The sequence below is a fragment of the Phalacrocorax carbo genome, chromosome 3 (assembly GCF_963921805.1).
Source record: "Phalacrocorax carbo chromosome 3, bPhaCar2.1, whole genome shotgun sequence".
NCBI lineage: Eukaryota > Metazoa > Chordata > Aves > Suliformes > Phalacrocoracidae > Phalacrocorax > Phalacrocorax carbo.
In genome coordinates, this window is record NC_087515.1 from 65,628,104 (window position 1) to 65,655,586 (window position 27,483).

Sequence of the window (27,483 nt, forward strand, 5' to 3'; positions counted from 1 at the left end):
TTAATTTCTCCAGAGAAACATGTATATGCAGCAACTTTAATCACAATAATGCTTTAATAGGTAGAGGTTTATTCTGAAGAGCCTGTTAATGACTGCAGTTTAGCTGGAAGAACCAGTCTGAATCTATTTGATTTTTAAATAAAACATGGTTTCTTCATTAGCCGGGCAGATCCACTAGAGAAGCACCTGCTGCCATGGCAACAGCTGTCTCTGCAGAGGCAGTTTCTGAACGTCCATCACAGGAATGGGACTTGGGCACCTACGTCAGGCTGTCTTTGAAAGAACACCAACGAGGGGGCTCTCCTGCATGGTGCCAGGAAATAACACTGGCAAAGCGGCGTTTGCCAGAAGAGAAAATATAATCGAAGCACTACCCAGCAAGAGATGCAGTGGTCTGGAAATAAAATAATTAATAGCTTATCTTAATTTCTCAGCACTTGGCACTCTCCTGTATCTGTTGCATTCACAGCTTTTTAACTCAAGGAAATTACATAAGGAAATACTGGAGGCACCTTATGCTTGCCTGACATACCAGGTGGCTGAAGCAAAGTGGTTACGGCGATAGGTAAGGAGACCCTGATGTCCAGACACACTATCATATGCTATTCTAACATACACTAGGAAATACTGTGTCTTGAAAAATGAATAATATACAATAGTGGAAAAATAATTTTTTAAGTTACCTGAAGCATAAAATGTCTGTCTTGTGCATCTTCCAGTCTCAAATCCTGATTGTCAAGGTGAGATTTCAGACGGATCAAAAACTCATTCTGCCTGTTGATGTCTGTTGCCAAGATCAGAGAGCCCAGCTGCTGCTCAATGTCCTGTCTGCAATAAGGAAAATAAGCCCCTTCAATCATGGAACCATCGTACATCAACTGCTCGAAACAACCTGCTATGGATCATAGCTAGCATAAGGCTTCCTCTTTCCCTATGGATCCAGTCTGATCTGTTTGCTCAGTCTCTGCTGGGATTTGCAGGGCACAAGTGTTCTAGCTGCCTAAATGGGATCAAGAGGAATAGATAAATACTTGTTGGCGTAGGTTCTTCTGAAAGCTTCTGGAAAGTGCTAGAAAAGTAAAAAAAAACAACCCAAAACAACAGCGTCATGCATCTAGAGAAATTCTCACATCTTACTTCAGCTGCTCAGAGCTGGGTGCTGAATACAGCAACTTTAAAGCTGCAGTTGAAGTTGTAAAGGACTGAAGTCCTTTGAAGTAGGACTGAAGTTGTTGGTCTGATGCAAAGGATTTCTGGAGGGATATGGCACTTATTGCTTCCAGATAACTTGTTTATATTCTTGGTAAGGTCACCTGTGATTAAAACTTAGTATTCCAGGCTATTCATTGGCTCAATCTCCATTCCTTTGGTGGGAGTAACACTGCACAAAAGCAGCAGGTAAAAAGTTAGTATCAGCTTGGCCAAGGTGCTCATGTTGCTGGTTTTTTTTTTTGTTTTTTTTTTTTTTCCTTCACCCAAAAAGGCAGTGAAGATTGAACCACACCTCCTCAGTCAGGTGCAAAGTCCTCAGCAGTCTCAATGCTACTCCACCAACTCCTTCACTTTTCTCCCCATTTCATGCTTTTAAATCAGTAAATCTTTCCAGATTTGGTTGGTGCTATATAAAACAAAAAATGCCAACAATAGATCTGAAAATGCCCATTCCTGCCGGGACTCCCAATGGTCCTGGTGCTGACAGTGGCCGTTCCTGTGCTGCAGAAGTGGCAAAGTCTTAGAAAATACTTCTGCTGTATAACTTTGTCTGATGATTGCATACTGGCACTGAGAGAGGGCAGGAAGTTCAGCCTATTCTGAAGCCTGGGCCTCTGCCAATCTCCTCTTAAGAAGAGTGATGGAAGCAATGGACTAGTTTCAGTGATGCATTTCCTCCAGCGGACACTTACGTCACCTCCTTGGGCAGATGGGCGAGGAGCCGTGACTCTCGAAGCATGCCTATCGTAGATCGCCAGTGATGATTTTCTAGCACAGAAACATTCTAGGAAGTAATAAAAGGAATAAAAGGAATAAATTCAAGGATTAGGCAGGCATCCATAGTACAGATACAGCTTTGCCATACCACATGATGCCTAGAGCCGGATGAAAATGCTGCAACATGAGACTAAATGTGTGCTTTTTAGCCACCTTTTGGATTTGAGGAATTGACCTGGATTTCTAGAGTTAAGGATGTTGTGCTTCTAGCTTTCCTAGCTAAGGTCAGCCCTAGAGTCCTGTTGTTTTACAGTTTTTGAGTCCTGCTGTGAACAGAGGAGCTAATCTCATCTGAGTGGGAGGTAGCTTGCATTCTAACAGATTTATGAGCAAATGAATTCAAGCATGAGTGCAAAATCATATTTTTACCTCCTACTAATCCCAGGTTGACTTAGCTTCTACAGTTTGAATGCAGAGCAGACATGGAAAAGAAAACTAAACTGCCAAATTTTCCTTGGAGTCAGGGAATTGGAAGCTGCCTGCAGCTGCTCAGTGAAAGCAAGAGGAGTATCAGTGTCAGGAGCATCTGCAGCCTTCAGCAACTTAGTCTGCAACAAATTCTGAGTCTTTTTTGCTTGTTTGCTTCCAAATAAGTGGAACCAAAGTTAGATTGGAAAGAATTCCTAGGGAACAGAAACCCAGCTTTCTAGGTTGTCTGTAAATTACAACAAATTGGGTTTCTTGTGTCTGATGACTTTATATTACTATCCTAACATAAAATGCATCTGCCACTCATTTTGTTCAGAGTACTTTCTACCACTGAATGCCTCAGAAATGTCACTTGTTCAGAAACCTCTAACACAATTCTTCTAATTCATAAAGCATCTGCTTGCTGCAGAGCAGCAGCCCAGCAGATCACCTCTCCAGTGAATGGCACAGTCCTCAGTTATCCACAACAACACACACAATGTTAATAAGACGACTGTCACCTAGCAATAGAGCCACTCTTGAGGGAGTTATGGCATCTGATCCCTGTTTTGGGCAGTTTATGGCTTTTGCAGTAGATAAGCACTGGATTAAAAAAAAACCCTGAACACAACTGAAACTTTTGGGCAGGTAGCAGAGCAGGAGTCCACCTCGTCACTGCCAGCTGGGAAACTAGAGGCAGAATCCCTCTCTTTGGCCTCTGTTAATCTCTGGCTCCCTTCTGCACAGTCCCACAGCTCCGAGGTGTAGCGACATTGGTGCTGCCTTTCCTGTTGGATGTGATGCACAGCTTCCACTTTTCCAAGAGGGACTGAACAGTATTTTCTCCTTAATGCTTCCCCATCCTGTCATCCTGTCCCTATCGTATGTAATCCTGTCCTATCTAATGACTGTTGAAACACTAAACATTGCCAGTAACCAAGATCCAATTTCCATTGAATCAAATGCAAAATTAGTGCTCAAAATTAGTGCAAAGGTGAGAGTGCAAACTGGACTGATTTTCTATTACACTACTTTCTGCAGTATGTTCTGTTGTTTTTGAATTCACACAATCACTGATATGTTGCTTTGGTATTTCTTCAGGGGCTTTTTTTTTTGTTTAGGGTTTTTGTTTTGTTTTGTTTCCCTAATAGCAATCACAGATACTGGGGGAAAAAAACAAAGCAAAACCAACCCCAAAACTTTCCAGCCATGGAAAGCCTGAGTTCTTTTCCTGGGAAGAGCTGACAGGCTCAGAATTTGGGATCAGCTATGCAGTTGCTAAATTACTTTTGACAGCAATTCTGTTCATTGGCCAACTTAAATATCCCTCTTCTCCTTTTGCCTAAATACACGAGGGTGGACTTTTGCAACCCTATAGTCTGACCAAGAAAAATAAGGGAATGTAATAGGATTACAATAAATTTTTTTGCTTCTTTCACCTCTCCAGTCTCAGAGCTGAACCCTGGTCCCAACAGTCACAAGTCTAAAGGCTGCCATCCTCCTACTCTAAGGTAAATTAGACAAACCCTGCCTGACTGTCACCTTTGACTTTTGGGAAGGCTTACACTCGTTTAAGACAGTGCCTTTGTGCACAGTTCCTGCAGCTCTGGTCTGACTGCACCCTTGAAACATCCCAGCTGGGAAAGCCCCCCTCAGAGACTGACTTGCTGGGAGGAGCTGCTTCAGTGGTACCCACCTCAACCAGAGCATTACACTCCATGGATGCAGTTGCTCTTTGGCCACGCTGAAGGCCAGCCCGAAGAGGACTGTGTGTGTAGGTATCCAAGAACTTTCTTGCATCCAACTAATAGTTACTCAAAGGAAAAAGCAAACTCAGCTATCCATCCCAGACCATTTCCACTCCTGTAAGTTTCTGCTCTTTGCCTGCTGCTATAGGGAGAATTTAAACTAAAGCCGCTATGCTATCCAGTTTCCCACACTTAAAGCACATGGAGGAGGGAAAAAGAAAGGTCAAATTAACAAGCGACAACTGAGCGTGAAGTCAGATGACTCCCCCGTTAAATGCAAGCAGCCAGATGCCCTGAAGCTGCTGCCAACAATTAGCAGAGTCAGCTATTTCACCTAGGAACACTCTACTGCCTTTTTAAGACTAATTGCCAGCAACTATCTGATTGCCTAGGCTGGTGGCAAGATAACTCATGCAGGGGAAAGTCTACGTGCTGCCTTGCAGACTGAGGTTCTCAGCTTGGATCTCCAGAGGCCTTGCTTCCCCTAACTTTTTATTTCTTAAAAAACTGAGTAGCACAGGTTTGTTTTAAAGGCTGCATGCTAGGAAGCGTCCGTCACATCTACTGCCTAAAACCAGTGGGTTGCTGTAACACAGCCTTCAGGACCATGAGGAAAAAAGCCTGGTTTTTCAGTTAGACTATTACAAAATCTCCAATCTGTGACTTTCCCTGAGCCATTCAAACCACCATACCTGACATATGCATTTAGAAAAGAATAAAAACTTGAAGAGAGGAAGACTTGCTATTAACCAGGTGCAGAGAAAATGTCAATTTTAATTCAGAGTGGAAGGCCATCTAAATTTCTTTCAGTCTGGTCATCCATTCTTAGTCATTGAACAATTGGTTTAACTACACAGTGTTAAATACCTGAAAATGATACTTCAATTAAGAATGGTCCTTTTAAGGAAGACTGCAAAATAGAGCTGCCATAACTGATGCCCAAAACATATTTTCCTATTTCCAGTTTATACACATCTACATTAAAGTAGATTTCTGAAACTTGTTTTGTACTACAGATTTGTACATAATCATTGCAGACTTCTGAACTATTACCCTTCATTTAAGGACCAAAGATAGAGCTCAACTCTCTATTACTGAAGTTATAAAATAACATTTTATTTATATCAATGCTATTTGTTTTCTTAGGAAATTCGTAAATAGCTTTGAGTAAAATATAGTTTCTTTTTAAAAAAAAGCAGTATGTCTTTTTCTGGTATTAGGTTTGATGTGGAGTTTTGGTTAAATACAAGGCAGGATTGTATCAGGCTGAGCAACCTGAATTGTATGCTGCTTTCAGTCAAAAGAAGCAGAAATAATGTTGGATAAGCTAGATGTATCAACCGGAATTTGAGTTATTTGTGACTTTTAAGGCTACGGAGACCTAAGACAATGACTGTCAAGCAAGCATAAAACTTTCCTTTTTCATTTTAATGAAAATATTTTAATGGCCAATGGAAGTTAGAAGCAAAGTCTGCATCACATGACAAGGAATGCTGTTGTGCTCCTCACAGGAGGCTAAGTGACCTCCAGGTCCCTACTGTCACCTTGTACCCTCTCAACTGTCTTTGTAATGCTAGAGACTTGAATGAGGCACTTTTATTTTTGCGGAAAATTATGCTGCCTCACATGCAATAGACTCTTGTGGAAATTATCCTATAGATTACAAAAAATTAGCCTGGCATCATAGAATATGGATTTAATTTGGAAATGAATATTGAAAGTTCTGGACTCCTGGACTGATGACACCTATCTTCCTGAAACATGATTCTGCTCATATGTGCCCTTCAGAAGCTGTCAAACAATTTGCATCTTTGTCAAATACTGACCAACCTCATTTTGCAAACCCTTTTTTTCCAGATGATTCAAATGTAAAGGTCTGATTTAAATTTACAAACAATCAAGAGCAAAGAGATGCGAAAAACAGATAACCCTAAGTCTCGGTTACAACTGGCTCAGTGATAGATGCCGGCCAACTATGCTAAAACTTACTTTTGTTTGATTATTTTTCTGATTAGTCCCAGCAGTTCTGTGGCTCTACTGTTTAAAAACCAGAAACCCTAGAACTTTTTTGTTTCAGTTTCAAGCACATGTTACAGTACTAATCTTGAGAAGAATATAATTTATTGTTTTAAAGGCTATTCACTGAATCTAAATTTTTGAATAAAAATGTTTTCAGCAAAACTTTTTTCCAGCATTGTTATTTTTATTGGCATTCACATACTGTATACTACTACAATCTTCGGAAACAATCTGGGATCAATTTCAGATAATCTAAGTAAAACTTGCCAGTGAGCATCCCTAAACAGGATACTTAAAAATCACATTTACTGTTGAAAGATTACATTTGCTGTTTTGTCACTGCCTTTTCTAACCAACATTTGCAAGTATATTCAAGCCCAGTTCGCTGAGCAGAAACCATCTCTCCAAGATAGTCGTATTTTATTTTAGCTACATTTCTTTCAGATTAGCCTGAATTTTCAACCTAGTTATATATTACTGTTTCCCACTATTTGTTTGAGAAGGAGTTGTTTATACCTTTTCATAGGGCCAGGGTTTTTGTGGAATGACTTTACCCACTCCTCTTCAAAGGATCATTAACATAACCTTCCCGAAGTCCCCTGGCTTTTCTCCCTCCCCACTCGGCTGGCCTGACATTTAGAAAAGACTGGAGCAAAATGTGGCAGACACGTATAGGTATGGCAACTCTCAATTTGCTAAGTATGTGTAGAAAGGTACATAGCTATCAGTGAGTCTTCTTCAGTTAGATGAATTTTTAACTTGGGATATTCTGTTCCTTATACCTGAAGTTGACGCTTCCAAAGGATACAAAACAACACCGTCTCCATTTATTAGCTATGAATTATGGTTATTGCAACCAAAATTATTTATGGCATTGCTCCAGTGTGTATATGTAAGTATAATGTAAAGAGTAGAGATGTGCATATATAATCATGTATACATGCATGCAAAGATTATACATATAGGACAGTTGTAGATAAAATCCAGAGCTACAGTGATTGCCATGGGCCAAAACTACAAATATATTCAAAAAGGACCACAAAAATCAGGGCAGATAGGTTCATTAGCAGTTATTGAACAAGAGGGTCTGTGTTTTTGTTTCAGGAAATCTTCTACTACCGCTTGCCAGAGCTGGAAGTATGTATACCAGGTGAAGGACAACTCTGTACTTATCCCAGGCTTATATTTCTCACTGAGATCTTTTGCTGGCTGCTCTTAGAAACAGGATACTGTTCTAGATAGCCTGTGGTGTCACCTATGGTGGCTGTTTTAACTTCTTTCTTTGTATCTCTAGGCATGCTTGGGTAAATATCTACAACTTTTCCCTTGGTTTCCTCTACCTTCTTTTTTTTTTTTTTTAATTGCAGTATTCATTAAGTGTTTACTTTTACTAGAGCCACATGAAGCAAAGGCTTCTTTTAATGCTATGCCAATTTAGAACATGCCTGCTGCTTGCTTGCTTACTGACAGAAGATGAAGTACAAATTGTCTTTCCATTATTTTAAATCTCCTATCCACAGTTCCTTACCCCAGATGATCTACAGCAGTAAAACCCCAGGCAACTGGGTTGAGGCTTAAATGTCCTCAACAAAATGTGACATTTCCACCTTCTTTCTCATGTGTATCAGCTTTGCTGTAAGAAGAGGCACCCAGTGAGGAGCTTAACTGAAACTGTCCAGACTCTAAAGTGCAAGCTGATTTGATCAACATCCCCCCACTGCCAGATTTCGGCCTGAAAGTTCACTGCAGATTGCTTAGACCTTCCTTGACACCATTTTACATATTATTAACTTGATGAGCAGTTTTACCTGGTACAGGCTGGCAAGGTGATGTTTAGTTTTGATCAGAAAGGGCTGGTTGACCCCTGGATGATCCACGTCATGAGCTGCAGCAGCTAGCAGTCCGAGCATGATGTCCGATGGGGTGAGGAAGTTGGCAAGCTGAATCACACATGTTAATCACACCAAGAATGTGAACGGTAAATGCTTTTTTTTTTCTTTTGGCAAATAAAGGAATCAGCTAACATCATGGCATTGCTCAGTTTTTTAGGACAGTACACAAATGTCAAATATAAAATAGATTTTGTGAACAATGTTAAGGTGACTGTTGAACAAACATCTATGAAGATATCAGACTACATACTCATATGTTATTACAGTTTGTACTTATCTCTTTATTGTATATGGCAATATAAGTGCTTCAGCTTAGCCTAAAAGATTCAGTTTTAAAAACTAAATAACTACACTAGAAGGTTGGCATACGTTAGCATTCATGATAAGGGCTCTGCCTCGCACAATATTTAGTAATACCAACAATACATCAGGATTCCTTTTTCTAGCACAACACTGTGCTGTAAAATGCAGAGTTTGTAAACTTTTGAAATTTCAAACTTGGCTGTTAGACATCTCAGTTCAACTATAGTTATTTCATTAGAGAACATAATTTACCTTTCTAACTTCAGACATCCAAATTTGAAAACCTGCCCAGATTTTTTTTCTACTGTACAGCTTATCATTCAGAAGCAAATTTTATTATCAATGGGCAAAAAAATTGAAGTCTTAGCATTTTCTGTCCTGAGCGTGAGGTAGTTATTACCGGCCCGATGAGTCTGTACAGAACACAGGGTCTACCAGCTGAAAGAAGCATTCTGTGATGAGAAATGAAGAGCAGTATGGTATAGTTTCTGGATAATGGCCGTCCTCTGCACTTTTTGACAGCAGGGACTCGCAGCTCTTGCAGGAAATGGAAATACAGGAAGTCTGGGGCCTGCTCTTGCCTTCCTCACCTACCTCACCTCACCATTACTAACTATATTCTGGTCTAACAATTTGCTAATTCTAGCAGAACTTCCCTTCATTTAAGTCAAGCCAGGAAAGGGTAGTTATATTCTCCACTGTGGCTCAGCATTACAGTATTAGATTGCCTTCCAGTAACACACAGAGCAACATCACACCCTCACGCTGTGAGGGCTTGCTGCAGCAGTCAAAAGCTGCTGTTCACTCATGCAGAGGACACCCTTGCAACAGACCCAGTCAAAGGGAACGCCTTCCCCTTTTTTGGTGTTGCACTGCCAAATTTGGTGTTTTGAAATATCAACGTGTGAGGGGCTTGTACCCTGAATGGACTGAGGCACAGGCATGCGCTGCCTCCTACTGACTTTGCCGGGAGGACTGCAGCCACCTAGAGGCGGCTGGTACACACGGTCACCATAAAACATGCTGGAACTCATACGACAGCACTTCGATATGTTGCCTGCCTGATGACAAGTGACTCCAGTAGCTTGTTTAAATGCTTGTAATCTGTGGTTGACTCTGCTCCTGCCTCGTTGCTGACTTCAAGTGCGCAACCATTTTCTGCTATCTAAAAATATTTTTTTGGTTCTTTTTAAATCCTGGGGGAAAAAAAAAGTTTGAGAATTATCTGAAAGCAACATCAGTGTGAAAGGTCATCATTACCTTGGGCTCCCTCAGATAGCAGTGCATAGCTTGTGTGACATCAGCAGCATGGACAGCATTGTGGTACGGGTTTTGGCTATGGTAATCTTCTTGAACCATAACTGGGAACCAAAACAGAAAATAAAGGTCCTTTTGTCTCTGAATGCCATGGCCACAAGTGGGAACTGGATTTAAAATACAATTTGAGGTTTTACAGTCAGCTGCCTAAGGGGTTTCTTCAAAAAACTGTAGCTTACTTAGACTGGTGCTCTTATTGGGATACCTTTAGAGAAAAAAATGCATGAAAGGATTTGTGAGGCCCAAGGGGATATACCGGGTCTAGTTCATAAATCAACTCTTTCTTGCCTTACTGAAGGCTCTCATTCAGGAGTAAAATAAATAAGGAAGAGAGGCAAATTTATCCACAACGGAGTGTAATCATTTATGCTGCTGTCATAGGGGAGTAATGTCATTAAGGCAGTACCACCTATTTTACAGCGGCAGGGGGTGAGGCCCTGATATGCTGGCATCATTTGTTATTTGAGTGACTAGCAATGGTCAAAGGCATTCCTACGCCCTCCAGACAGAGAATCAAAAGATAAAGCATTGGGGCATTCAGAGCAAAATCTGCTGTGATAATTTTAGTCATGTCTATGCGTCCACTTTAAAATAACAGTCCCTCTTGTTTGAGTGTGCAGTGCTGGAACTGGTCCAGCTGGAAGACTGAGCGACAGCCTTTTAACCCTCAGCTTTCACTCACACAGAACATCATCAAGGTATGTGCTTCACATTCATCTGTTCCTTGAAGCAGTGCCTGCACCATTAGGTGGTCTTGGGGCAATAGCATGTGAACAGTGGAAGCTGCACATGATCTTGCCCAAAGCGCTCTCCTAGACACTATCAAATTAATCAAACAGAAAGGTAACAGGCAAATTTCCCATGGCACTCATCTCCACCGTGGGGACGGCCAAAGAAAATCCTAGCCTGCAGTTTGTTTCCAGCTCCACAAGCATTTCAAGTTACAGTGGGTAATCCTTTAAACCCTGAATACCCCTAGCTCTAATTATCTGAGCATCCTCTTCAAGCCACCCAGAGTAGTCAGAAATGGCAGGGACATTTTGTCTGCCTCCACACTGGAGGAATGCTTTCCAGAAACAAAAATTACGCAGCTTAAAGAAAAGACCCTGTCTTTGAAATGTCATCTGACAGCCTAACAAACCAACATTCAGCTGCATTCAAAACGTGATGCAAAGAGTAACTGATTTTGGCCAATTTCTGCTTTTGGTTCACTGACAGCATGGGGCTAATATTTCTGCTGGCAGTAACAGCAGCAGGGGCTTTCATCAACACTATTCAGTGCAGACAGCTTGATATAATTTGTTAAATTTTGCACATAAGCTTTTAACTGCCCTGGGTCTCAGTGGTCTATTAGTCACTAAAATAATGACACTGCACCACAATTGTACTGCACTAGGTTCTGCAATGTCTGTCTGTCTGTGTGGGCCTACTCAGCCAGCCACATCTCTGCTTGGCACACTTCTTTTTTTAAATCACCAGTGCAATTGTAGTACTGGGATGCTTCAGCCCAATGCAGGGCCTTTCAGAGTCCCTCCATTGACTTACTAGGTACTGAGGCAAGCACCGAGTGCCTGTAAATTGGACACTAACACGTATCACAGAAATGTTTTACTGAAATATTTGCAACAACGTCATGATTTTACAGAGATACACAGATCAAGCCAGTGCCTTCTTTGATGCCCTATGTAAGCTGCAAACTGCATTTAAAGATGGCTTTGAGGTGAGCACTTACCTAAAAACCTGTGTAATGTAACCATATCTAACTGGAAATGGTGAATAAGTCCATGCACATTGAAGAGGTGACAAAGCAGTGTTACGAGACTGTTTCCTAAAAGCAGAACAGAACAACTCTTAAGATTCCCTTAATGTGTAGTTACAAACCAAGCAAGACTAAAAATCTTGGTAATTTCCTAAGTATTAGTCAGCATCTATCACCTTAGCGCCTATCATATGAGCTCAGATGACACTCATATACTCAAAAGTAGCTTATATAAGTTACTGCTATATATAATCAAGATTTGATGGTATGGCTGTACCAGTGGAGTGCCATTCTCGTGTCTAGATGACATGAAGTCACATTTGCTATTTCAATGTGACACAGAAGGTGAATTGACATGGTTTTAACTACAAATCTTTTGACAGGCTTGTTTGAGAATGACATCCTCTTCATAAACCAAGTCTACCTCCAGAGATGACAGAAAGGAGAATAGCTATTCTGCCACTTCAGTTTGCCATACTGTACTAATTATTTAATTACTGAGAAATCAGCAGTTTGCAATTAAATTTATTATTTTACACATGGCTACCACTGCATCTCATAACGATCAACTATAAATACACACAGTATTTTGAAAATTTGCACTGCATAATTCAAATCTATGTACAAAGAGGACATGGAAACTTATTTCTGAGCAGGGGCACAGAAAGGTAATTTAGAAGAATTATGCTTTTGCTTCCCTTGCCATTTTCAGTCCTTTCCACTCTACGCTGCCAGTCACTCAGCTGAATTACCCTCTAAACCAACTCCCTCCTACACCTTCTGCCCCAGCCAAACCTAATTAGATTGGGGGTGAGGAATGAGGGACCTCATTCCTATGAGCAATACAGAAAGGAGAAAGGTGTGATTATGACTCTCTTCAGCAGCTACCTGATCAAGAGCTATTGCCTAGACATTGGGGTATGTGTGGTGTTACAGGCATATATTTAGACAAACATTTCACAGATTTTTTACTTTCTTAATGAATTTCCTAATTTTTGCTGCTGAACAGAAGCAAGGGTATCTTCAGTTAAAGGTATTTCTTGTTGATAGAAATTGACTGATTATGGAAGCCTGGACCTATCAACCAATGTATCAAATAGGTATATGTAAAGTAACTTTGGAACTTCCCAGGTAAAGGAAACTGAAACATCTATTTGAAAAGGTGACCATAACAAATGTAGGAGATTAGATGAATACCAAACCACACTTTAAACATTGTCCTATAGTTGTGAACGTTCTGTGAAAAGCCTGAAAATGTTGGAAGGATATGATTTTAGGACAAGTTAACTGTGTCCAATTTCTCTTCAGTAATCTGAACTGGAAATGTTTAGCAATTAATTAATTAGGGATTTTTAGAATAGTCATACATGAGAGATATTAAAATAAAAACTTTTTAAAAATGACTTACCATTTGTCAAGCGGTCAAACAAGAAAATGTCAAAATCCCACATTCCCACCTTGGATAGCATATGCTAGAAAAAACAAATATGGAAAGGCAAATGACTGGTATGTCAAACTGTAAAGCAGATTTAAATTATTGTTGCACATTAATCAATCACAGGATTGGTTGCTGCAGCTTTAAAGTTTTGTTTGGAAAGCTAATGAGATATACTTGAAATATCAGACATCAGGAAGCAAATTTAGCTACACTGCATAAAATATCCTTTGCAGTTTTAACTGAGGAGGTTTTGAACCTGACGATAAAAGTACCTTTTAAATGGAGCTCAAAACATGGAATAATATAAAACAAAATATTATTAAAATATTCCCTTTTACTATACATCTTTTTTATTGTTCTTTCATGTCCCAAAATCAATTCAGTACAAATTCTTTTAGGTTTTTATTACGGTAAAACACAGTCTTAGCTCTCACGGTGAATATGAATTACATTTTGCTAAACAAACCAATACACAGCAATATCTTTTATAAACTTAGATACAGTGCTTCTGTAAAGCCCACTCAGCCATGCAGAAGAATCCATCATTACCATCAAATACAGTGTTTTTACAGCTACATCAGTTCAGTCAAGAGACTGTCTGGACTAACTGTATGACCTACAATGGCACATGTGCGAATGAACTGTGTTGACTCCCATTGCTTAGTCTATATGCAGACCAGTTCTGGATTCTCAATTACTTTCTAACACCTGGCACATAATCTTCTCTTGCAGAGAATAAAAATTGCCTAGGCGCATAATCCCAATGCCATCAGTTGTGCAAGTTTTGTTAGAAAATGTCACTCAAAGCAAGTATAAGAGCCGCAAAATAAGAGAATTATACTTTGATTCTTGTGAAGCTCTTTGCAGTGAATGTTCCCTGTATCGTAGCCTTTGCCTTTATGGAGAGCTATTGTGGGTTGCCTAATAGCTGCTCCATACCAGCTGAGAGGCAGCTGTCTTTTTTCAAGCGGATGAACTAAATCCTGTGTCAAGGCTGCACTTACTTAAATCAGCAACTCACCCAGGGATCCTTCATCCTTTAATAAATCCAGATTATAATTTCAGTTGACAGAATCTGAAAATGCTGAATAAATTCAGACATTTTCATGTTGCTTTGAGACTAAGCCTTTAAAGCTGTAACCATAAAAGAGGAATGGACAGTCTGTTTGCTGTGAGGCAGGCAAGTAACGTGGGTCATTTAAGAAACATCAACCATACATATGTTTATCTGAACACTGAAGCAAAACTGATGCTCTCTGGAATATTGTTAAATAAAATGGAGATCTGGAGACCCGTCTTACCCTTGCTTGCCCAAGGTAGTCCTCATCCAGTAGGTACAGAGAGGCTTGCGGTACAATTCCACGCAGTAACCGGGATGCATGGAAATACCTCTGGAAACTTAACAGTCTTTTCACTTTTTTCTTGGTGCCGATTTCCCCTGAGAGTGTAGTATCTATAAAAAGCAATCAGTACAGAAACCATGAAACCCAAGATTAAGGTTGACATTCTCAATTATTTAATAAGATAAATAGCAAAAACTTTAAAACAGTGGTACAAGAAATCATAATGTTCACGGTTCTTGCCAATCCACATGAAGGAGCAGTATTCAAATCCCTATCCTCCAGCATAACGCATTTGTTTATTTCAGAAAGGAAATACATTCCAGAAAAAGAGTACTAACAAAGGGCTTGGAAGATCTGAGTTCAGTACACTGACTGCCACAGACTTCAATGTGATCCAGGCTAAGTCACTGGAGGGGGGTGATACATCACCTCCCTGTAGATGTCTAGGGGGAGACTAAATGACTAGGCAGAGTTAGGTACAGGAAAGTTGCTCTTGCTCTTCCGTGCCTCTGTTCCCTACTTATACAACTGAAAATAGCATTACCTTGCTACCTCACAGGAGTGTCACTGGAATATATTAAAATTGCACAGCACTGGCATACAAGGAGATTTTGGATATAAAACCAAAAAAGTGACACCAAAAGAGTCCTCAAAATACAGTTTGAATGCACAAATGTATGACCAACTTTTGGAAAATGAGAGACGAGAGAAAGAAGAATAGGGTGATACCCTATTGTATTGTCTGCTGTCTTTCCAATATATTAAGGCAAAATATAAATGAAGAAAATATTTTAGCTCTACAATTAAGAAAGCAAGTTTATTCAGGCAATACATGCATTTCTGGTTACACAACAGAACATGTTCTTTTCACTCAGTACCAGAATAAGTCTAATTCCCAAATGCTGTACTAGGAGGTTTTCATAAAGGGCTAAATGTGACATAAAAACCAAGGCAGTTTTTATGCAGTGATTAAATCAGTAATTAGAGCAATTAAATTACCTTCTTGTTAGTAAGACTAAGCAGGCTTCCTAAAACTGGTAATGACTGGTAATTTCATCTGAACTTTTAACAGAACCTTGTGTACAGTTGTGATGTTTTCGTTTTGCAGTCTGGTGTAAGTTTTGGAAGACGGGAGGACAGAAACTGGAGAGTTGTTCGAAGGCAGTAAGATTCAACACAGTTTTATTCATAAGAGAACCTTGTAAGAAACTGAAGATTAAGCACTCCTTCTGGAGAACAGTAATGATTGCTTGAGATAAGAAGCTGCATAGCAATTCACTGGTTTTCAGGTTTAAATAAGAGCTCAGGAAAAATATCCATGGACTGAAGATGACTCTCTCTACTCTGCTACTTCTTTTTATGCAAAAATGCTGAGCGTTTGTTCTGCTGTGAAATTAAACTATGAATTTGTATGCTGGTTTTATGAGCATTATTATTCTGAGAGTTTTTTCAGAGAAAACGCTAATGGGGTTTTTTGGATCATAGGTGGTTCAGTATTTGATTTCTCCAACAGCAGATGTGTGAGCACCTTCTGTAGCAAGCTTCTTAAGTAATCCAACAGCTATTGATCGACACAATGTCAGAAATAACAACAAAACCCCCATGCTTACATAGTGAGTATCAATAATTAATATATTTTCTCAGACCTGTAAATCTCAAACTTCTTGTCAGCAGCCCAAGGACCCCAACAAGTTTTAACAGTATAAAAGCACGAAATAATTTTATTGCAACTTGACAAACCATGTGTTTTCAAGAATGCAAACGGTACAATGTCACTACTGTACCAGCCTGAAGGTTAGATTTTCATTTATGATGTGACAGCACCTGCCTTAATTCTCTCACACATTTTAAAAGCTGGAACAATTTCGTGGCCTGTTGAAGGAGTGACTAACATAGGTGCTAACAGTTACCCAGTCACAGCGACATGTGGAGGAACTGGTAGACTTGTTTTTGCATTTCTTTTCATTTATATAGTGCTGCTAAAAAGTGGCTGGCATTCAGTTTAATTCCTGGATAACAAAACACTCTCAAAATTAATTCACTTTTTAAACTTCTGTCAGCTGTTTCTCAACTTTCTAACTTTCCTAACTCCATCTTTGCCCCAAACTGCCACTGCTTTCAGGTAACAAGTTTAAATTTTCATGTACGGAAAACTTCCATTTTGTACGTTAAAAATGAGTTGTTGCTCCAACTAATTTTTATCTAAGTTAATATCTGTTTTTTCAGTTGAAGACAGATGACTGAAAATACTGCCTACGTTCCCCTAAACTGTCTTTAAAACTCATATGTAGAGTTGCTGTGAAATACCTGAAGGTGAAGGTTTGGCCCAAGTCCCAACAAGCAGCTGAACGTCCAATTATCAAGAAGTAGTTATTTTGTCCTTTGGATTACCAGATTATTTCAGTAGCACAAACAATACTTACCAATCCACAAACACATCAGGTTGAAATAAATAATTTCTTATTGTGAAACACATTTTCTGAATTGAACCATCAAACTTGCAGCCATTGCTTTGTCACATTGCTCTATATGGTTGTCACAGGTCTCAACTGAAATTTAGTCATCAGTAGACAGCGACTCTGAAACATCACTTGCTGCTTCAGGTGAGCACTGTATTACAATACATTATGCTAAAAAGATTACCCACAATAATCTGTTGCCCTGTGTTTTCATTCATAAGGGAAGGAGTTCATAATACTGATAAAGAACAGTAGGATATGTATTTTCAAAATTGGGCTCTTGACAGAACAGCCCAAATCCCCCACTGCAGTCTATCCACATACAAACTCTGGGTATCATGTTAAAATCACATCCTTTAGGTAATAATTGATTTATCTATGAATCACGGGACTTGTCAGATGACCGCTGAGACCCTTAAAGATTACTATGCTATCAGCAATAATGTACCTTATTATGAGTGTCTTGCATAAAACTGGACAAAGACTATGCCTCTTTCCAAGAACAACACACCCCAAACTATTATAATCTCATCAGCGTTTTCTTTCCCCTCTCAAGATCAGCATCAAACAAAACAGAAAAGCACAGCCATATGAAACTGAGAGGAAAAGGACAATTAAGAAAGAAGAGCAAAAACTGAAGCAGCTGAGAGTAAATGCTGAAATTCTGTCCTCAGCTCAGCGGTCATACCTGAACCTCCCAGCAGTGAAGAGCCATTCCTAGCATACGGGATCCACCCGCTGACACAAAATCAAGATGCAGTTTTATGATGAAATTAAGGGTTTATGTGAACGACTTACAGTAATATGCAGAACACACCACTTCTTTATTGACAACTGTAAATTTCAATTTAAACTGTAAATATAAAATCTCAGTGTGACACCTGATGTAAGTCATATAATGACTCTGAAACAAAGAGTTATTGATAGCTATTTCTAATTAGGTTAAATTGAATTACAAGTAAATGAATCAAAAATATTGTTGCAGGTATCACTGACTTCAATCGTGGAACTATGGGTACTAAAACATATGTTGCATTATCTAGTTAAAGAATACAAGCTGCAAGGCTCACATGGGAAGGATTTAGTAATTATGTGCAATTTTGAAATGAATGTGAAAGACGAACAAGAAAACTTCCCTTGAGAACTGTGTTTATCTTTAATCATCGTGGCAACTTCTGAATGTTTTATTTACCCAAAAAAAGCATCATCTGTATCTCTTAAAAGATGCACATTCTCGTACCCTGTGGAGTTACTGCCTTGCACAGAGGTTGGAGAAGCCCTTCTTTATATAGTGAACAAAGTTATTGTATGAATTACATACACGTATTGTATTAATTACATACACATTTACAGAAGCGCCTGTATAATCATTCCTCACAAAGCGTAACTTCTACCTTCAAAAACACAGGTGGCCTGAGCTCACAGCATATCTCCTGACGTGTTTCAGCTGGCAGCAAAAGTTGTTGCATTTTTCCTTGGGTAATTTGATAGCCGCACCATGTATACAGGCTATCAGACCATGGATGATGCCTGGCAACTGCACGTGGCCCTCAAGAGGTTAAAAAGCTACAGGAATCAATGGTTGCCTTCTCCCTCCTAACAAAGTTCGTCCAGTTACCCAGATCTCCTCGCCTTAACATGATCTATGGCCCACTACACCCCAACCTCTGTTATTTCAGAGAAAGAGGTTTTCTGCAGTAGGAATTGCTATCAGTTTTCCTTCAGATTTCTTTCACACTGCTGCGCTAGCCTGTGCCCACAGGCAGCGTGAATATAAAAATGACGGAGGTTATGTTAACAATGGTTGAGCTAACATGCAGAAATGATCACATAAATCAAATTTGGACAAGGATGTACTTAAGTCTGCACCAGACATTCATTGGATTGTTATTGTTCTTTCAATGTAAACAAACTCTGTTATGCAATCAAATAAGGCCTGTGAGTTTCCCTTCACAGTATTGCCTTTTTTTATTTTATTGCACCTCAGTGTACAATAAAAACAGGTCACTCAGCAGCATGAGTGGATAACAGCAGGTTTATTAATTTTAAAAAGCCAACTGATTAAGAGACAGAAAATGTTTTTCCTCTTCTTTCCAAAGGGATGCCGAATAAAGCCGACATAGATAAATCAGGATATCAAGCACCTGCCTTTGACGCATTATAAACTCAAGTTTACAATACCCTTTCCCCTCTTCCGAGGATGCAAAGACATTCTGTACTCAGCCACTGCCTTACAACTGAAGGGTCAAGCAGGATTGGTAAAAAAAAGTGCTGGAATATCTGGAAGATAAGGCAGAGAGGATCAGACCAGCAATTTACCATCCAGACAGTTTGCAAACAGCGAGGACTCCGGGAAACAATTTCTCTCTGGTCCTATATGTTATGGAGACAATTTACTGCACTTGTTCACGGTTTGACAGGTGATTAGAATGCTTTTATCTGAGTGCTCAAGAGAGATGTAATTGACTTACGAGGAATAATCGGTGTTTGTCCATTTTTTTGTGTGTCAAATCATGCCAGGCATTTAGATCACCTTTACTGAAGTCTTATTTGGCATAATCTTTCTATGAGTTGATTGCAAAATTTTTCTTATAGGGAAGAGCGCGTAGGACTGATGATAGAAAAATCAAAAAAGTTGTTATAAACATTTTGTTTTCACTTGCTTCTGTAATGTATTAAAAATTATTTGCTCCTTGACTTTTGATAAAACTCAATTGTAGAGGTTAAGTGCTGTTAGCTGCTATTGTTCACATGGGTTACAACTGCATTATTTCTCTTTGAGTGGGTAAACATTTTCTTCAATTAGGAAGAGGCTGTGAGAAAGAGGGGGACTCTGAACACGTCAGAGAAAAGCAGAAAATTAGAAGTAAAACAAAAGATCTTTCACATTTTCCGCTTTGAGACAAGATTCCATTCTTCAACCACCTGCACAAGTGCACAAAATTAATGCAGAGCCCTGTTTACAGAAAAGGTGCTCGTATGCTTTTTTGGCTAATGTAGTCAATGAAAAGTGAGAGGTTCTGGGATACCAACCTTCTAGGTCACCTTGCTATGGGGTTTCCTCCCCTCTGAACATCACACTTGAGGTGATGGTGGCTTGTAACAACTCAGTTTTCAAATCATAAAGTTCCTGCGCAATTGTTGGCATCCTGAAGAACACTAGTCATGCAGTTTCCCTCCTATCCCAAAATATATTACTTTTGATACTTTTTGAAAGAAACTACAGAACTTGAGAACTCTGCAGATTATCCCACTTATATACCGAATTATCCCATTACATCAAGTTCTGGAGAAACTAGTGTTTCAAAGGCCAGTTAGGTAACAGAATATTAGCCTTAACAACAGGAAGAGGAATAGATTAACTCCAAATTTAAGATTAATTTATATGTGTTTCTCTTTACAATTTGCAGCCTTTATTGGGGTCATCAATCATCTTTATGCAAACAAACATCTCGGCATCTTTTATTAAGCCTTCTACAAGTTCTCAGGAAATGGCATGTTGTGTTCCATTTCACCACAAAGTTGTTATCAGTTCAATATGAACCTTCTCTTTGCCACTTCAATCTTCGTACAGTAGCACGACCTTTTTTTCCTAAAACTGCAAATGTTCTATAGCTGATTATAGTTTCTCCAACAGGAAAAGGTACATCCCCTCCCCCTTCACTCCCCTTGAGAAAAAGCAACATAACCTGTAATAACAGCAAACCCAACTTTCATTTATCATCTTAATGATCCCTTCTCCTTGTTCTTTCTTTTCCTCTGGTCATTTGGAAAGTATCCTCAGTGTTATCTTCAGTACACCCTTTCCCTTTTCTAATCAGGGGAAAGAAGGTGGGGTGGCAGATGGATCATGAATCATTTGGAAACTTTTAAAGGGACATTCTCAGTTGAACTGAATCCCAAATCTGTATCAAAAAAATTAAGTTACAAACCTGTATAATCAGGTCAGTGTTCACTAGGACTTCTTGTGTGAAGCACATCTAGTTTTGTCTTTGCTCTGCTTGCTCTTATGAGGTCTCCTGAAGCATTCATAACCCAAACTATTGCATGTGGTTAGCATATGAGGGTACATGCACCAATCTGTTTTACATTCTGGCTTTCATTTACTACAAATGTAGCATAAAAACTAAACAAGGAGAATGAATGGCAAGAAGTAGAATATGTTTTTCAACCTAACCTGTTATTAAATTTTCCAGGTAACAGCCCTCCCCCCAAAAAAAGCCCCAACAAAACCCAACACCCTGAACAAGAAAAAATAATCCTGCTGCTATTTGATGAAAAGGGGGAAGGAGGGAACCAAACTGGCTTCCAATGACAGAAAGAACTTCTGAATATAGTGAAATGTTACTAGAAAACAGAAAAAATCTTTGTGCTGAGACATTATTAAGAAAATCCCAGTTCCTCTTTCTTGAATAGGAAACTGAAAGCAAGGCCATAGGCCACTTCTGGAAATGTTCTTCCCATTCAAACCAGACACAAGCTAAACAGATTAAGAAGCCTGTGTGCCTTCAGGATCTTTTGGACGTGCTTATCCACGAGGAACTAAGGGAGGTATTATGTAGGAATGATGTAGACCTCCTAAGATCTCTCCCTTTCTAATTTAATAACCATCTGGAACTTTGGACTCATCTCCATGGGCTGGGTTGGGATCCGAGTAATCCAATCAGCCCTTGAAACTTCTTCATAAGACTTTTAGTGTCCTAATTTAACCTGGGTCAGAAATATCTAAAAAGGCATCTCTCACTCCCACTTCTTTTTCCAGCCAAAGGCAACAAAACAAGACAGTTAACCAAACTCTTTTTAACCTCACTCATTTGGGTTCAGGTTACTTGATGGTTCAGTTTTGGGTTGGTGGCTGCGGTTTATTTTTATTTTCCCTGGAGATGGGCCCTACCTGAAAGCCCTGGAGTTGTTCAAAATCCAAAACCAAAAATGAATGTAAATTTTGCAAATGGACCCTTCTGTAGACAGGCAGAAACCACAGATTCAAACATCCACAGACTTGGGTTCTTTGAGATGGAGACTTTTTCATGAGTTCATGTATTCCCTTACTGAACCTGACAACACTTTTCATTTCTGTAGTACCTAATTCGTTACATGCCTGTAAAGCATCACTTTATTCGCAAAAAACCTGAAAACCAGAGGATTTTGCTTGACTCAAATCAGACAGGAAATCAAGGACAGGGACTGAATAGTACCTAATATCACTGTTTATCATCATATGGTACTAAAAGTACATCTTCTATACTGACTTAATTTGCTAAGCTAAGCTTAAAGCAGGTGGCATTCTTTTGGACTCAACTTCTGCCTGCAAGACAATACCAAGATCCCAGGTAATACCTTTGGAGTGTCTACAGACATGTTTTGACCTTTTAGATATTCTCAGATCCCACTCTATGTTCCTGTTGTGCAAGGTGTCAGGAAACACAAATCTCTCTGGGTAACACTGTTTTGGTACAGAGAGTCCACTTGGCATACTACATTCTCTCCCATTCCTGGTTATCCCTCCTAGATCGATATATAGAGAAGTGAATTCTATCAGACACTGTGGATGGCTTACGGAAAACAAGTGGGTCCAGGATAACAAAAGCAATGGTATGACCAATGCTGTGACAAAAACAGAGTGTCCATAATGGAGAATTTTCCAGGAAAAGTTAAAAATGCAAGCAGAAACAATTTTAATTTTATTCCTCCTTGATAGATATATTTAAATGTAGTCAACTAGAGGCTAATAATTTTGTCATTTGGAAGCAAAAATTCAATGCAGAGAAAAGCTTAGCATAAACAAGATGGGAAATGGAGAACCACTGTTTAAGTCTTAAGAATGCCATTGTTCTCTGACTTAAAGCTGGGCAAGCAAATTTGTAAATAAGAAGTTACTCATCTCAGATGTAAACTATGTTATTTTGGTACTCAATTTCATTGGGCAATAAAACAAAGTATCTAGTATAATTGGAGCAGGGTGAGGTCCTCTTGGTTATTGCTGCATGCCTACCTACAATTGTAGATTTGCCACAAGAAATTCCCTCAAACTTTTGGTTAATGCAGTGAAGAAATGTACCATCACAGTCACCAGCACAACTCATCATGGGATAATGAAATCTGTTTTAATCAATGCATATCAGTCACTGGAGGGATCTGGTTCAATGACTCAGTGAGCAACTCTGTTAATCAGAGAAAAAAATTATTGCTGCCTTACCCTATGGTCCTTTATTTCTCAAATCCAAACTATGCTTTGCTTAAAGGAAAATTGGATCAAGTTAATTTTCACTGCTGAAGTGTTTCAAATTCTAAGTTATTACACTGCACATATTCAGTTTAACTCCTCTTCTGTCCCATGAACACAAGAAGGTTCATTTAATTCACAGAAATGCAGAAGTGCCAATAAACTGCCGTCATTAATTTCAACCTGCATTAGACTCAGTTACAAGCTAGAGCTACCGAGTTCAGAGTCAAACTTTCCTAAAATTTGTGAGGTTTGGTTTGGAATCAATCTTACCTAATTCATACAGTATATTCAGCTGCTTGATGGCACCTAGGAATTGCCTATTCCATCCCATTACTCCTTCTGGAAAATAAGTTTTTAATGCTGCGTTTTCTTCTTCTGCTGCTCCCAGTTTAAGGAATGCCTTATTTGCAGGAAGAGAAAACCCTCTCTCCACTTTTCCTATAAACCTATAGCGCTGTGCAAAACTTCTATATTTTAGTTTAGGAGTTTGTAAAGTCTGAATATTTGTTCATAAGCACTGTAGTGAATGTGGAGCCTCAAGTCTGCCATGTCCAGCTTACTTTCTTCTGGGGTATATCTGCATCCATCAGGAGCAGGATGGAAAAAGGGGTGCTTGGCTTGCCTCCTGGGGGTCCTCACCCCAGGCTGGCTAACAAGTGTCGGCTGCTGCAGCTTCCCTGGGGAGAGGAGCTGCTACGTAGCTTCCCCTCAAGCTTGTGGCTCAATACCGTGAACACAAATAAATATCTGGTTGGTCATGCAGGTCTCCACAAGTTGCAGGGACTGACTCAAGAGGCTGAGGCAAACATACACTCCTCACAATGCAGAACCAAGGAGCTCTTTGTGACACAGGGATATTTTACATTCAATTTTGTGTTCCAGAGTAATTTTAAGAGTCCCCAAACCTGCCAGAGCAACTACGCCTTAAGGAAAGTTTGCAACTAGGCAGAGAAAAGACAGGGAGATGCTAAAGCCTTGCATCTCCTACAGGCAGGATCCTGCAAAATCCTCACGGTCCTGACAGCCTGGCACTGACAAGGTGAAATAACACTCGCTAAGTTTCTATATATTGCAGAGAGGCACCGGAGGAATGTGTAGATGGCATCACAGACGTTAGCTCAAACAGCAAGAAGCCAACATTAATCCAGTTGGCTTTGACTAGGGCTACAGAAGATCCCATTTTCAGAGTGCAGGAAGTTTTCCTATCCAAAAAGACTTAACGGTGTCTTGAATTACACAGCGACTTTACTGCAGGACTCCAGAAAAAACAAAAGATACGGTCTACTCAGTGTTAACCCTTAACAGCCATAGGAGGGAAAAATGCACTAGTTTGGCTGAATCTGTATGTTAATAAAGTTACATTTAAGTAATCTTTAGTCTGATTAAATAGGAATGCCACGACTTTTTTTTTTAATGTCAGCTTTCAAAATGAACGTCAACTCTGTTCAAGAATGAGCTTCAGTGTTTTCCCTTACTTTAAAACAAGGTGGTACTGTTATTTGGAATAGCATTTCAGATGGTCGAGGGAACTATCACTATTTAAACTCAGTTTGTCTGAATTAGTGAGAAACTGGACTAGTATTTATGATGCATTTCTTTATAACTTCTGAGGATATTTACCATAAAATTTCTCTGCCTCTCTCCCCCCCTTACTGTAACAGCTTTCAGTATACGGTTGCTGCCTGTCAGTTATTGGCCCCAAACACATGTAACACGGTGCCAAAATTTTACTGCAAGTATTAGTTAGGCACATTTAAAGGAAGTTTGCAGTAGTGACATTTATATATGTTTCTTTTAGATAGGATGTGCAGCACCATGAGTTTTGGAGCTTATATGGTATGCACAGCAGAAACAGATTTCACAGCTAGAAGTATATTAACAAATAATATAAAAGCCTCTTTGATTTCTGGAAAAACACACATCTGTGTGCTCTGATACCAAGCACCTTCATTTACCTGTAGGTCACCGAGTGAGCTAGGCTCAGTGCATTTGCCATCTACAAAATTAGTAGTCAAGTGCCTAGGAATCTCACTTAATTTTGCACTGAAAAATTAAGCCAACAGCAGTCCCTAGGCAGAAAGCAGTAAATACATAAAAAACTGGAAACAGTGGGAAACCCAGAATCAGGATCACTGCTTTTCCTTACACAGAGACCATGATGACTCCTTTCAGATTAAGGAAAAATAGTAAAAAGACTAAGTCAGAAGGCCCCAGGACAGAGAACACAGGAACATAGAAAGCCCAGGTGCCCCACCTCCATGGGACCAGAGGTGCATGCAGAGAGAGGCATCGTTTTTAAGTTCAGCAGTTACAGTAGTGGGGTTATGTCAAGTGGCCTGCTCCTTGTATGATCAAAGGCTGAGTATTCACCAGTACAACTCTTGCCATGGATCTCTCCATAGGCAGCCCACAGACAGCACCAGCATTTCCCAGAAGCTGGCAGGATCTGAAGGATGGCAGGATTCATCTACAGGGGATACAAGTGAAAGCCCAATCGCCAGAAAAAAAAGCTGAAAAGTTTTTGGTTTCTTTAACCAGGAGAGGAAAGAACATATGAGCAGAATTTTAAATAACGTCTATATATTGAAATTAAGAAGGAAATAATTTTAGTCACACTCGAATGTGAATATATGTTCACTTCTACTTCATGAATGAAAAGAAGTTGTTTATTTTCTCTCAGTCTTTATAAGGGCATCAGCAGTAATATCTCCAGCTAGCCTAACCAGGTTTTTCTTCACATTGTTCGTTGGCAAGCCAGGACTAAATTACCCTCAGAGATCTGCTCAACCAGTATGTTTGAGCTCTCTTTGTCCTGGGAAAACTGCTGGACTCATCTTACCCCTTATGTCTTTCTACCTCAGCCATAGAGAGCGCTCCAATGGACTTGTGACCTAGAAAATACCTTTTATCAGCAAGACTGAAAGCAAGCACTCTGCCAGGCGGCAGTAACTTTGCCAGCTTGGGCGAATGCAACTGACCAGAGCCCAAGTCCTCCCCTTCCTATTAGCCCCTTCTCTCCTGACTCCGAGCCAGACCTCGCCCTTTGTGGCTGGGCTTCTTCCCCCGCTCGTTGCTGCCTACCTCCCTTCCTCGTCCCCAGGCACTCGGGAAAGCAGTAACAAAAAGGAGTCATAAAACTTCAGTTTGATAATTGCTTTTTCATGAAAGGCATAATTGCTAGAAGCTTGAAAGTGTCATCACTAAACAAACTGTGAGAGTTTCAGTCTGTTTTGATCAAGACAGTGAATAACTTTTGTTTCAAAGGTTACATGGGGTGGTCTGTGCAGTACACACACTGGAGTTAATACAGCATCCAGACTGAATGCTACAGGCCCCAAGACTAAGTGTCCTCTGTTTTTTATTTTATTTTTTTTTTTTTTTACACACTGGCTAATGGGTCTGCATCAGCACAGAGAATCCATCAGGTGAAAAAAACCCAGGATCTTGATGGGTTTTTTTCCTTTTAGATTTGCCTTTATTTACAACAGTGGCAAAATAACTTCAATCAAAATGAGGTTAAGATTATTTTTAACAGATGTTCACTGCTGGCCTGACCCAAAATCCATTGACGTCAATGAGAAGACTCCATGGGGCTTTGGATTGGGTTCTAATTGTTGGAAAAATTAATGTTATTGTAAACCACTGGTCAGTGCTGTCACATGCTCCCCTTCTGTGCCAATTCTATATGACCGGATAACAGTATCACATAAATCTGTTCCAACTGTTGGCTAAGAGGCTAAAGGACGCAGAGGTTTATCTATTTAATTCTGAAGCACCCCCAGCACACCCCATGGCACTACTGTATTTACTTGACAGACTCAGCATTATGGGCAGTATTCATACAATCAAAACATTCCACTATCAAACACTGTGTGGGAATAACAGAATTATTAATGCTGACTGACTGAAGACAGCTGAGCTATAGATATGTGTGAAATGAGATACCTTAGCTGGTATACTTTCAATACAGATTTTAATTTTTTTTTTTTAAATACAGACCTGAAGGAAGGGTTGCACTTACTGTTAAGAAGACGGAAGTCTATAAACGGGTAGGAGCCACGGCGCTCGGAGAGAACCCCTGTCTGACCTCTCACCCGTGCATCTCCTGCAAAACACAAAATCCCCAGAGACATTAGAAGGGGCAGCTGCCTTCCTCTGCTGTTTACATCTAGATCTATTTTCTATTCAAAAGTGATGATGTTACACTCCTCCAGTGGGAAAACTAAGGTCCAAAAAATCATCTCCCATGACATCCCTGGGTTATTGGGTAAAGCAGTACAGCTGATCCTCTTATGAGAACAAAGGCACAAACCCCCCCGTGTTTATTCTATTGAACAGCTTCCTGCCCAGTAAGTAGGCTCTCACTGCTTCAGGAGTATTGTAGAGGTCCAGTTTTTTGCCCAGACAAACTCAGCTGGATTCTGACCATCATGGTATCACACACAAAGGTCTCAACCCTGGACTAGGCTCACAGTCCAACTGTCCTCCGATGCTGTGGGACTGGTCTCAAAATCATGAGTTGATTAAAAAAAACCCAAACAAAATATAAAGATTTTAAAAAGTTGTTTGGTTTGGTTGG

At 39.7% G+C, this 27,483-nt stretch overlaps 1 protein-coding gene across 3 annotated transcripts in view; it reads right to left on the reverse strand.

The window, feature by feature from the left end:
- Positions 1 to 27,483, reverse strand: part of PDE7B (phosphodiesterase 7B) — a 176,329-nt gene that overhangs the window by 10,586 nt on the left and 138,260 nt on the right. For 2 of the 3 annotated variants that reach the window (XM_064447219.1, XM_064447217.1), the window contains 8 exons: positions 26,926 to 27,009; positions 14,175 to 14,326; positions 12,844 to 12,907; positions 11,409 to 11,504; positions 9,620 to 9,720; positions 7,973 to 8,104; positions 1,905 to 1,996; positions 684 to 828 (listed from right to left, as the gene is read on the reverse strand). In XM_064447219.1, the coding sequence (XP_064303289.1) occupies positions 684 to 828; positions 1,905 to 1,996; positions 7,973 to 8,104; positions 9,620 to 9,720; positions 11,409 to 11,504; positions 12,844 to 12,907; positions 14,175 to 14,326; positions 26,926 to 27,009 (866 nt within the window). Of the gene's footprint in view, positions 1 to 683; positions 829 to 1,904; positions 1,997 to 7,972; positions 8,105 to 9,619; positions 9,721 to 11,408; positions 11,505 to 12,843; positions 12,908 to 14,174; positions 14,327 to 25,274; positions 25,387 to 26,925; positions 27,010 to 27,483 lie in introns of those variants that run through there. The other variant, XM_064447220.1, reaches the window with a different exon arrangement.